At 40.1% G+C, this 13,396-nt stretch overlaps 1 protein-coding gene across 1 annotated transcript in view; it reads right to left on the bottom strand.

The window, feature by feature from the left end:
* Nucleotides 1-9,103, bottom strand: part of LOC121582487 (astrotactin-2) — a 537,985-nt gene extending 528,882 nt beyond the window's left edge. Inside the window, exon 1 of the mRNA XM_041898306.2 lies at nucleotides 8,730-9,103. Within this exon, the coding sequence (XP_041754240.1) occupies nucleotides 8,730-9,063 (334 nt within the window). The 5' untranslated portion in view covers nucleotides 9,064-9,103. The remainder of the gene's footprint in view (nucleotides 1-8,729) is intronic.
* Nucleotides 9,104-13,396: the final 4,293 nt, after the last annotated feature.

Here is a 13,396-nt window from a genome sequence, read left to right as displayed (position 1 = left end):
AATAAATTAATATGCCATTTAGCAGACGCTTTTATCCAAAGCGACTTACAATCATGCGTGCATACATTTTTGTGTATGGGTGGTCCCGGGGATCGAACCCACTACCTTGGCGTTACAAGCGCCGTGCTCTACCAGCTGAGCTACAGAGGACCACAATAAAATGGTCTGATGGTGATGTGGATATACTCAGAATACATATCCTAAATGAAATAAATGATCTCACTCCAATACATTTTATTAGAAAGTTAGCAAAAATAGATAAGATCATGCCACCACGGAAAGGTAAATACCTGTCTATTTGTGGAAAAATCACCCTGATTAACTCTTTAGTATTATCCCAGTTTACCTATTTGCTTATGGTTTTGCCTACGCCTAGCTAACAGTTTTTAAAATTATATGAGAAAGAAATATTCCATTTTATTTGGAACGGCAAGCCAGAAAAATTTTTACGGGCCTATTTATATAATGAGTATGAATTCAGAGGACAGTAATGATTAAATATTAAAGCATTAGACCTATCACTAAAAGCTTCAGTGATACAAAAGTTATACTTAAATCCGAACTGGTTCTCTAGCAAATTAGTAAGATTGTCTCACCCCATGTTCAAGAATGGCCTTTTTCCCTTTATTCAGATTACAACCTCTCACTTTCAGTTATTTGAAAAGGAAATCATCTCCCAAATATCACTATTTCTAAAACAAGTCATAGAAAGTTGGTTGCAATTTCAATTGAATCCTCCTGAAACGACAGAACAAATAATGAAACAAATATTGTAGTTAAACTCAAATATACTATTTGAATAAAAACTTTAAAAACGTTAATCTTCGTAAATTATATCATAGGTAGGACTGGTGGAGTTATGTCGCACATGCAGCTAACAAAAACATTTGGAAATGTCTGCTCTAACCAAAATTACAACCAAATAATTGCAGCATTACCGCAAAAATGGAAGAGGAAAGTGGAAGGGGGAAAAGTAAGGAACTTGTCTGTCGGCCCTGCATTAAAGACCATAATTGGTTAAAGAAAATTGTGATAAATAAACAAGTATACCAGTTTCATTAAAGGACCAAAGGATTGACAGCCGTCCCATATAGATTGCAAAATAGTTGGGAAGAGATTTTTGACGTACCGATTCCATGGCAAATTGTTTATGAAGTGATTCGCAAAACGACGTCGGATTCAAGACTTAGGATTTCTCAATTTAAAGTATTATACAAAATTCTTGCTACCAATATAATGTTATTTATATGGGGGATACAATCTTCCCAGCTTTGCCGATTTTGCTGCGAAGAGACAGAATCATTAGATAATTTGTTTTGGTACTGCCCATTTGTAGCTTGTTTTTGGTCACAGGTCCAGGAATGGCTGAAGGATTGCAATATTTACCTAGCGCTAACCCTGCAGATAGCACTACTGGGTGATCTGAAAAGTCATAGTCAATCAATCAATAATATAATAATACTTTTAGCAAAAAAAAAATATTTTCAATTTACAATCTATAGAAACAATGAGAATAGAAGGGTTCAGAACTTTTGTGAAACATTACAGTACAGTTGAAAAATATATGGCAAATATAAATCCAATATGGATGGTGTTAAGAGATAGATGGGAGGTGTTGAATGGAGCTGAAGGATGGGACTAATAACAACTAACAACAACTAATAACAACAAGATAACTAATGTAAATCATACTGTGTCCATAATAAGTATACAGGTTATAGGTTGAGAACTTTTGTGAAAGAGCACAGTTAGAAAGAGATGGCATATAGAAGCAACCGGATGGACATCATGAAAATGATCGGAGAGGTTGAGAGAAGTTCAGGAGTAAAATCAAACAAATTATAATTATTGTAAAATTGACTGTGTCCATAAAATGTATATAGTATGTATAAGCTGGAAGTAGAGGCCTAAGCGTTGTTGTTCACTAGTTTAATCCAATTAGGGGAGCGGTGGTGGGGTTGGAAAGTAATAAAGGGAAATATATTTTTTTAAATGCAATACCTCTGGCAACTGTACCCTCAGTGCTGAGAGGTGATGTCATTGTTAAGCAATGCTAATCCTTTGACTGACATACAACATTGCCCCTACTGTGTTTTACATATTTTCTTTTTCTTCAGTAACACCAAACAACAGATGGAGAACATTCTGATCACAAACCCACAATGGAACAAATCCAGGGACTCATGGCAGATCCAGGTCCTTTATGACAGGAGGCTTCCAGACTCCCATCTTAGCTCCACAGTGTACCCTGACCCCAACTGCATGCTCCCCCAGCAGTACACAGCTCAAACCCTGATGTGTGATTGAGACGTACCGCCGTGAGTACAGCACTCTGGGCCACCTCTCCACTGGAACCAACTTGTTTTTTCTGTTTCTTTTTTTCCCTCACCTTACTCTCCACTGTTGCTTTCAACCTCCTATCTGCCAGACATGTTTGAGAGAGAGAGAAAAAGAGAGAGAGAAAAAGAGAGAGAGAGAGAGAGAGAGAGAGAGAGAGAGAGAGAGAGAGAGAGAGAGAGAGAGAGAGAGAGAGAGAGAGAGAGAGAGAGAGAGAGAGAGAGAGAGAGAGAGAGAGATGGGGAAGGGTTGGCGAGGACAAGCCAATAGTGTAATAAGATGGCATACAGAAACATGATAAGTGCTGGAAAGGAAACAGTGTAGATGTCAGAGAAGATAAAGGTGAATTGGATTTGATATTTTGGTCTTCCACTAGGTGCCTCAATGCTTTATAAGGTTAGTCGGTTATGAGATGTTTCCAAAACCAGCCGTCTACAGTACTGAACAAAGTGATTTCCTTTGAGTCCAAGTATCTCTAAAATCAGTCAAATTCATCATCTGGATTTTCCAGTAAGAAGTACATAAGGTGCATTAAATATAGCCTTTAATTTTGAGCAGGAAACTTAAAACTGCATACACAAACACACCCACACACAGATCAAACCAAAAACACTCAGGCGTAACAAAATGAACCATCTTGCAGAGGCCAAAACAGAGCAGAGCAGAGCAGTGGGAATATGATATACCTCTGGTGTGTCGCCCTGCTTTCAAATGATGCTCAGAACACATCATGTTGGAGACGAAAAAATGGGAAAGAGAAAAATGGGGGAAAAAGGATTCCTCTGCGTCCTTTTCCTTCTGTGCCCTCTATGCTCATCCATTCTCAGTGACACTTGTGGTAATAAATCAAGACTGGGCACTGTGGCCAGAGAGCATCTGACAGACCGGTCAGTGAAACACTCCCCCTCCAGCCTCCACTCACAAATTCAAATGCAGAGATGGGAACTGAGGGGGCAGAGTGGAGTCTCACTATTCTGCTTTTGAATAAAGGGAGATGTGTGTGTCCGTCTGCGTCTCTATCTGTGTTTCATATTGTGTTAGTGTGTGTGTAGTAAGGCCTAAGTCTTGGTATCGTCATAGGGCGTCAACATATTGTTGTTATGTAAGAAAGGAGAGAGGGAAAACAGATAAGGAAAATAATACTGATGGGATAGTGTGGGATTCCCTTCCCACCAAGTCATTCTGATTTCATAGTTAATGTTTCCTTTCATTCCCCTCTATTTGCTTTATTACTCAGTCAGAAATCAAACAAATATCCCAGCTATATTGTTGGGAGCATCAGCTACTATTACAGTAGACTACGCCACTTAGAATAAAATCACAGAGTACATTATGTTATGATGGCGTCAATGCATACATACTGTCAGGAATAACACTACATACACTGTCAGTAGTACTACCACTACTTCGGGAAAAAATGAAATATTGACACATAATATCACTGTACTGTATGGCTATCTATCTCCATGTTGACTTGTCAATACTGCCAAACTGAGGTGCCCTTTAGTTTAAAAAAACCTAACCACAACAAGGACATACTGTCGTGTAAGTGGACATCAACTGCCAGTTTGGATACAGCTACTATACATTTCCTACAAATAACTACGGCTGGGAATTGCCAGGGATCTCATAATACGATATTATAACGATACTTAGGTGCCGATACGATATGTATTGTGTTTCTCACGATTCTATATGTAATGCGATTCGATAATTGTGATTTTATTCTGATTCAGTGTTCCAAACATATTGGTCACTACATGTCTGCTGCAGCGGGATAAGAGTGAGACATGAAAAAACAAGTTTTGATCAGTCATGGAAAAAAAAGTGCTGAAAACGAATTTGCTCTGTATTTTAAAAAAAGATGGAGAACAAGCTATGAAGGAAAAATATGGGAGTTTTGGTGCAGGTACAAAAAACTAGCACAAAAATACAATTGCGATATTGTCAAAACGATACAATACGATATATCATCAAAAATAATATTGAGATACATTACTGTATCGATTTTTTACCCCATCACAACAAATAACCTTGGAGACCCCTTTGACTTGCCCGGTAAGGCTTCTGATGAGGACGCCAGATAAATCACTCCGTGCATGCTGTGGTGCTTGGCGTCTGACTGCTACCCAGGCAGGCAGCCCAGTGAATGAGCTTCTACATTCAGAAAGTATTCACACCCCTTGACTTTTTCCACATTTTGTTGTGTTACTGTCTGAATTTTAAATTGATTAAATTGAGATTTTGTGTCACTGGCCTACCCACAATAACCCATTATTATTTAATTTTTTACAAATTAATTACAAATAAAAAGTTGAGTCAATAAGTATTCAAACCCTTTGCTATGGCAAGCCTAAATAAGTTCAGGAGTAAAGATTTGCTTAGTGTTTAACATGATTTTTGAAGGACTACCTCATCTCTGTACCCCACGCTTACAATTATCTGTAAGGTCCCTCAGCCGAGCAGTGAATTTCAAACACAGATTCAACCACAAAGACCAGGGAGGTTTTCCAATGCCTCGCTAAGAAGGGCACCTATTGGTGGATGGGTAAAAAATAAAAAAGCAGACATTGAAAATCATTTTGAGCATGGTGAAGTTATTAACTACACTTTGGATGGTGTATCAATACACCCAGTCACTACAACAATGCAGGCGTCCTTCCTAACTCAGTTGCCGGAGAGGAAGAAAATCGCTCAGGAATTTCACCATGAGGCCAATGGTGACTTTAAAACAGTTACAGAGTTTAATGGCTGTGATAGGATGGATCAACAACATTGTAGTTACTCCAAAATACTAACCTAAATGACAGAGTGAAAAACATGCACCCTATTTGCAATAAGGCACAAAAAAATTGGCTAAGAAATTAACTTTATTTCCTGAAAACAAAGCGTTATGTTTGAGGCAAATCGAACACAGCACATCACTGAGTACCACTCTTCATATTTTCAAGCATGGTGGTGGCTGCATCATGTTATGGTATGCTTGTCATCGGCAAGGACTAGAGAGTTATTTTAGGATAAAAATAAATGGAATATAGTTAAGCACAGGCAAAATCCTAGAGGAAAACCTAGTTCAGTCTGCTTTCCAACAGACACTGGGAGACAAATTCACCTTTCAGCAGGACAATAACCTAAAACACAAGGCCAAATATACACTGGAGTTGCTTACCAAGAACACATTGAATGTTGCTGAGTGGACTAGTTACATTGTTGACTTAAATCGGCTTGAAAATCTATGGCAAGACTTGAAAATGGCTGTCTAGAAATGATCAACAACCAACTTGACAGAGCTTGAAGAATTTTTAAAATAATAATGTGCAAATATTGTACAATCCAGGTGTGCAAAGCTCTTAGAGACTTACCCAGAAAGATTCACAGCTGTAATCGCTGCCAAAGGTGATTCTAACATGTATTGATCGGGGGTGTGAATACCTATGTAAATGAGATATTTCTGCTGTATTTCATTTTCAATACATTTGCACAAAGAAATGTTAAACGTGTTTTCACTTTGTCATTATGGGGTATTGTGTGTAGATGGGTGAGAATATATATATATATTTTTAATCCATTTTGAATTCAGGCTGTAACACAACAACATGTGGAATAAGAAGGGGTATGAATACTTTCTGAAGGCACTGTATACTAATCTAAATCAAGACCTGATTAAATCCATCTCCTCCCCCTATACAAAGAGCAGTCATGGCGAAAGCACAGCAAATTCAATGGCTGGCTGAATGGAAGGACAGAGAGTCCTAACTCAAGAGTCGACGCGTGTCCTTAATGAGAAAATAAAGTGATTTACAAGCATATGCTCCAGACCCTGCAGTCTGTTTAGTCTGCAGTCTTAATGCTTTTTGCTGAGAGAGAGCGAGAGCGAGAGAGAGAGAGCGATAGAGACAGAGAGAGAGTGGTTCCACAACATGTGTGGGTTATTATACTATTCAGGTGTTGTGCATAGTCATAACAAGCAATGTATAGTTCGATTGCCATGGAGTCAAATTCAAAATTAACGGTAGAAATCTTTGTGATTGTATGAACTACAACATTTATGTTAATCAGGAAAATGAGCACATCTATTGAGTCTATATGATTCATACTCAGGGATGTGTATGGTTGTACATATCAACCAGTTTGACACAGATTTACTATCACATTGCAATAACACAGGCCATAGCCTACAGTCAACAGTCACTATCCAATCACTGAAGCCCCTTAGGTCTTCTAAGGCCTATGTTTTCAATGATAGAACCACATGGTTATACGCGTGTGCATACAGTGCATTCGGAAAGTTTCAGACTCCTTCACTTTTTCCATATTTTGTTACGTTACAGCCTTGTTCTAAAATGGATAAAAGACAAACAAATCCTCATAAATCTACACACAATACCCCATAATGACGAAACAAAAATAGGTAATTATTATTTTTTGCAAATGTATTAAAAATAAAAAAAATAGAAATATCACATATTCAGACCCTTTACTCAGTACTTTGTTGAAGCACCTTTGGCAGCGATTACAGCCTCGCATCTTCTTGGGTATGACACCACATGCTTGGCACACCTGTATTTGGGGAGTTTCTCCCATTCTTCTCTGCAGATCCTCTCAAGCTCTGTAAGGTTGGATGGGGAGCGTCACTTCACAACTATTTTCAGGTCTCTCCAGAGATGTTAGATCGGGTTCAAGTCCGGGCTCTGTCTGGGCCTCTCAAGGACATTCAGGGACCTGTCCCGAAGCCACTCCTGCATTGTCTTGGATGTATGATTATGGTCATTGTCCTGTTGGAAGGTGAACCTTTGCCCCAGTCTGAGGTCCTGAGCACTCTGGAGCAGGTTTTCATCAAGCATCTCTCTGTACTTTGCTCTGTTCATCTTTCCCTCAATCCTGACTAGTCTCCCAGTCCCTGCCGCTGAAAAACACCCCCACAGCATGATGCTGCCACCACCATGCTTCACCGTAAGGATGGTGCCAGGTTTCCTCCAGACGTGACGCTTGGCATTCAGGCCAAAGAGTCAATATTGGTTTCATCAGACCAGAGAATCTTGTTTCTCATGAGTCCTTCAGGTGCCCTTTGGCAAACTCCAAGAGGGCTGTCATGTGCCTTTTACTGAGGAGCGGCTTCCATCTGGCCACTCTACCATAAAGGGCTGATTGGTGGAGTGCTGCAGAGATGGTTGTCCTTCTGGAAGGTTCTCCCTTCTCCACAGAGGAACTCCAGAGTGTCAGAGTGACCATTGTGGTTCCAAATTTCTTCCATTTAAGAATGATGGAGGCCACTGTGTTCTTGGGGACCTTCAATGCTGCAGAAATTTTTTGGTACCCTTCCCCAGATATGTGCCTTGACACAATCCTGTCTCGGAGCTCTACGGACAATTCCTTCGACCCATGGCTTGGTTTTTGCTCTGACATGCACTGTCAACTGTGGGAAAATGTCTTAAAACCTGTTTTCGCATTGTCATTATGGGGTATTGTGTGTAGACTGATGAGGATTTTTATTTATTTAATCCATTTTAGAATAAGGCTGTGACGTAACAAAAGGGGCAAAGGTGAAGGGGTCGGAATACTTTCTGAACGCACTGTATATTATATTAATGAGGGAGGTGTGGAAAGCCAGAACCTTGTTTTGCATACAGGATTAACTGTGTGTATGTTACCTGAAGATTGACAACTATGGCCCACTGCTGTGCTATAACGAGACTTTTCTAAGGGACACAAATAAACACTGCTCAATCGATGCAAGGCAGAGTCAACCTCATATGTGGGCCCTGGCCTAAACCCTTGCAATTTGCAATGCAAAAATGATGACACTGTAGCAAGCTTACATTATTATGCATTTCTTAATCTAACTTCCTTCAATACTGCACATGTCCTAGTCTCTGCTATGAATAATGTGTTCATAAAAATACAAAATACCAATTTCATGCAGATTTGCACAGCTAAATTGCAATCCATGCATTCCCTCACTGCCTAATACTTAAGGCTATGCATGTCACTTATAGTCATAATTTGTCATAGGACACAAGAAAGACCTAATTGGTGTGTGTGTGTGGAGGGGAGGGGGGAGTGAGTGAGAGAGAGAGTTATAAGTCCCCAACGCTGTTTTACTCTCTTTACCAGATAGATATGACATGGTGGCTCTTCTCCTTGATTAGCCAACACACCCCTACTTGGACTATCATGTTGTTAATATTAAATGCCATCATTTTCAACCCTAGATGAAACTTCACTGTGTAGAATAAATATTTAAATGAGAATGAACGAAAACAATTGTAATTCAGTAAATATAGCCTATACCACCGGCCAGGCATATGTAAGTGGTCCTTATGCGCAACCATTGTAAAACTGGTGATGGTTTGGGGGACAGTGAAGCTGCAGTAACATTATAATGTTCTTACCCAGTGTGAAGTATGGGAGAGCGGTGTTGTCAAGATCATCCATAACGGAAATTCGTCCAGGTAGGTCTGTTCTAACGAATAAAAGGAGTCGGGACTCCCCTCCTCCTCCGGCCACGCTCCCCGAGCTACCGCCGGTGAAACTGAACTCATTCTCCCGGAGTACAGGCAGGGTAGAAACGGTAACGGTTTTAACTTCACAAGGGCTCTCCACGTCGTTTTCCTTCTCCCTCTCCTCATCAAGCATCGCTCCGCCTCTGCTTCCCCGGACTGTAGCGGTCCCTGTCAGCAAGAGCCCCAGGAAGAGGAGGACGCGGTGCTTTACTCTCCCTGCCATCCCGCTGCCTATGCGCGGTTCTCTAGCTTTGAGTGCGGCTCTTAAACTGCTTGATCGTTTATACTACAGCCACTGCACGCGCTCGGTAGTCATGTCTGTCCAGGAGGCGGCAGCACAGGTGTAGTCAGATCTGTAGACTAATAGTTTTTTTCTCCGACTTAATTCTGTGTTGATGTATTCACATAATTTTTCAAAATGCGGATATAAGGTTCTGTGAGATCTCAGCATAGATATGAAATGAAGGAAAGAGGGAATACATTTGTCTTGAGACAGCTTTTTCATGCAATCAAATCAAATCAAATTGTATTTGTCACATGCGCCGAATAGAACAGGTGTAGACCTTACAGTGAAATGCTTACTTACAAGCCCTTAACCAATAATGCAGTTTAAGAAAAATAAGTGTTAAGTAAAAAATTTATAACAAAATAATTAAAATAACAAATAATTAAAGAGCAGCAGTAAAATAACAATAGCGAGAACAATGCAAATAGTCCGGGTAGCCATTTGATTAGCTGTTCAGGAGTCTTATGGCTTGGGGGTAGAAGCTGTTAAGAAGACTTGGCGCTCCGGTACCGCTTGCCGTGCGGTAGCAGAGAGAACAGTCTATGACTAGGGTGGCTGGAGTCTTTGACAATTGTTAGGGCCTTCCTCTGACACCGCCTGGTATAGAGGTCCTTACCTTACATGCTGCTCCCCCTATGGACATTCCTCCCCTCCCTATACTTTCAATGCATCTTTCTGCAGAAAAAAGGTGGGTTAACTGCGTTTAGTTGCATTTACCCTCCACTAGGCCTATACCACTGACGGTAGCCTACCTCCTCAGACGAGGAAATTTTACACACATTAACACACACAGGTAGCCTACATTCAATATAATACATGAGTTGAATCAAAACAAAACATGTTTTACACCCTACTTCATGAGTTGTCCATAATTCATAAGTTAATACTTGGAGTCTTCACAGGTCGTGTAACATAAAACACTACCTTTCTTTCCTTACATTAGTTGTCATTATTAAGCATTTAACAATTGAATTAGAATATTGAACTTAAACCCTGTATGAATCATGGAGCTTGGAGATCTCTGAAAATGCACTGTAAGTGTAACTATGCCTAGGTAACATGTAATTATGTTTTAACGTGAAAACAGTTAATGGTACACAAATCCAAAACAATGTAGGCCTATGCCATTTCAAAATTGAATGCTTCTAACTGAACGTTAAAACCTCTTCTAACCAAAATAGTCACCGTATGGGCCTACTGTCATTAACTAATAGACTACTTGTTGGATGCATTGGATGTGCATTGGTGTCTAGCTGTAGACTAGTTGTCTAGTGATATTGTCGACCATCATCAGCTGATCCAGGAAAGAAAACAAATAAAGCTAAATAAATGGTCTACTACTTCTGGCCACGGATGGCACTGAGAATACCAGTACCCGGGTGCACCTGAACAATAAAGCAATGAGCACTCTAAACAGCTGACCGACAAAAGTAAACAATGATAAATCAATGGATGAATCTAATGCATTGGAATAAAGGCTATTTTTATCAAGGAAGCATGGCAAACAAATTGTGAAAATGAGGAAGTGCTAAGTAAAATCTATGCATAAAGGAGCTCAGCTGAGGTTGAAATTCAGCACTACTGAGTGGACAGCGCCACCACATAGAAATAAATGGTTTAAACCATGAGAGAGAAGTGGGGGTGTTTGTTTTCTTTGGAAGCTTTTATTTTCATATTTACCACGTTAAAACATATGTACTACTACATTTTAAACAAATAGGAGAATGGTTAAATTAGCATTATTTAGAGACACTTTTGTTGCATTTAGGGGAGCTAAAGTCTCATTCAGGGGAGCGGATTTCTGGGATTCTGCAAAAAAACTTCACCAGGGTGCTTGGTTGCACTATAATTTTACCATAATCATGTAATGTTTTGGAGTGAATGGCCTACTGTACAGAGAGTAAGCAGATGTGTCAGTCTTCATGTTTTCTCCCACAGGACCCAGCCCTTCAGACAGACAGCTGTGTGACCTGGCTCAGATGAGCCTCTATTTACCCCCATTTCATTTCATTACAACCAATCTGATTCTGGTCCAGCAGTGGTCTGCTAGGGTTTTAACATCTCCATGTGGGTATGTCATATTATATGGAATTTCACTTTGCGTCAACATTCTGGTAAGAGTGCCTTGGTCCTTTGGATAAACTATGTCCAAAAGGTTAGCCTAATATTTTATTAATATTGAATTGATTTTGGACTATATTTACTATTGTTCAACATAGTAACACTATAACAGTCCTGTTTCAATGCCTTCCTTTTTTCATCCCAATATTGCTTAAAAGGATGTTAGCATATTCAACTGTCAAAGCATCTCTCCATCGTATCGTTGACTACAAATAACAGCCTAAAGGGCAAATCTGACGTTTCCCTCATCTCATGGAGAAGTGCTGACACAATGCAGAAACAACTCTACAGTGATACCACACATTGTTCCAACAGAGCACATATCTTTTACAGACATTACTTCTTTAGCAGCTGGATTTGACAGTACACTGTAGGCCAAAGCCATTGGGGGAGATGTCTGAGTCTGTGTGTGTGTGTGTGTGTGTGTGTGTGTGTGTGTGTGTGTGTGTGTGTAGGGGCAACTATAACAAGGCTAAGGAGAACTCTGCATTCTTAATAGCTAATGGAGGGCTTTTAAACATAGTCCCTTGTTGGTTATATGAGATTTATTGCCAGCGAAATTGCCTCGACCTCCATGCCAAGGCGGCTTCTGATTCCCCAAAATTGAATTTGACAGACAACAAGGCAACGGCCGCTGGTCTAGACGAAGACGGTTAAACAGGTTTCCACTGTGTAATGAGTCCGGCCTCTTCCCTCTCTTCCCCTTTTCTTTTAACAGGACAGCTACGGACGGCTGTGTGCTGATTTCCTAAAAAGGAATGAACAATTTGTCTCCCCTTTTCGGGATCAACAACCACAATGGCGGAGAGTGCCCCATGTCACCAACATAATATCGCACATAAACATCTGAAATTGTATTTTGGACTCAAATTGTATTTCTCTATGTTCATGGAATAAGTACCCTATATTTAAATATGCATGATGGAAATTGAATTTGTAATTATATCCATTAACAATGAAATACTATTTCAGACATCTGTGTCGGAAAGAGGCAGAGCATGATTACAATGTGCGGGGACTTCCTAATATAATATTCCAACAGGCAGTAGTGTGGACAATTGATATGCAGGGCTCTGCTGGATTAAAGACAGTTTGTTGCTTCTTCAAATCCAAATGTTGCCCCCCTTATGCAGCCTGGCACTTAACCCAAGTTTCTTCCATTGCCATCCTTTATATTATTGGATAATGTGAATGACGTATGTACACACTGTACCCCTGGATGCCAGCAACTGTTAAAGAAATTATAATTGAATAAGAAATAATTTTTTCATAGTAGACGGGTCATGATTTTACATGCACTTTGTAAAGCCAGGGTCTCAGATGAATCTATGGAGAGAGGAGCGGGCAGGGAGACTGGAGGGAGACTGCTCAGTGGAAAAGGGAAACCTCCAGCTTAAAGTGAATCGCATGGCATCATACCTGGAATGGAATGTCTGGTCAGAGGTTGTCTACTATACAGGAAATAGTTAGATATTTTAGTTCATACAATTTCCTAGCCTGGTTTACACACAATCCACGTGACTACACATCTCGGGCTTGTAAAAGGGGAGGTTAGCTAAAATTTTAAGAGACTTTGAGCTACTTTTTGATTGGTTCTCATATGCACGCAATTTGCATTTTCTACGCCCCTACTAGAGAGGTAAACAAGCCATGCTAAAGTTAGAAAAAACTCTGTGATGAATCTTTCTGAAAGGAGATAGAGAGATGACACTGCCACATAGTAACAACCAACGTAGGGATTTAATTAAAATAGGAGCAACTTGAAGCATTTCAAGCCTTTGTTCTAGGGGAGGATGTATTGGAGGTCTTGTCAACAGGATTTGGGCAAAAGCCTCATTTAGCAGCTAGTTAGCTAGTTCTGGTCTTCAAGAAGCTAGGAAAACAGTCTCCAATTGTCACGTTCGTTCATAGGCGGGATGGACCAAGGCGCAGCGTGATATGCATCCATGTTTATTTGAACCGAATAAACAACGAAAAAACAACAAACGAAACGAAACGAAACGAAACGAAACGAAACGTGAAGTCCAAGGTACACAAACAACATACCTCACACGGAACAAGATCCCACAACCCACTAGTGCCAATAGGCTGCCAGGTCGTGTTTTTCTCTAGCTGGAGGTAAGCAGGAGGTAAGCTTCTCATATGGTGT

Source organism: Coregonus clupeaformis, chromosome 15, assembly GCF_020615455.1.
Source record: "Coregonus clupeaformis isolate EN_2021a chromosome 15, ASM2061545v1, whole genome shotgun sequence".
Lineage (NCBI taxonomy): Eukaryota > Metazoa > Chordata > Actinopteri > Salmoniformes > Salmonidae > Coregonus > Coregonus clupeaformis.
This window is presented reverse-complemented; position numbering and strand designations above follow the sequence as displayed.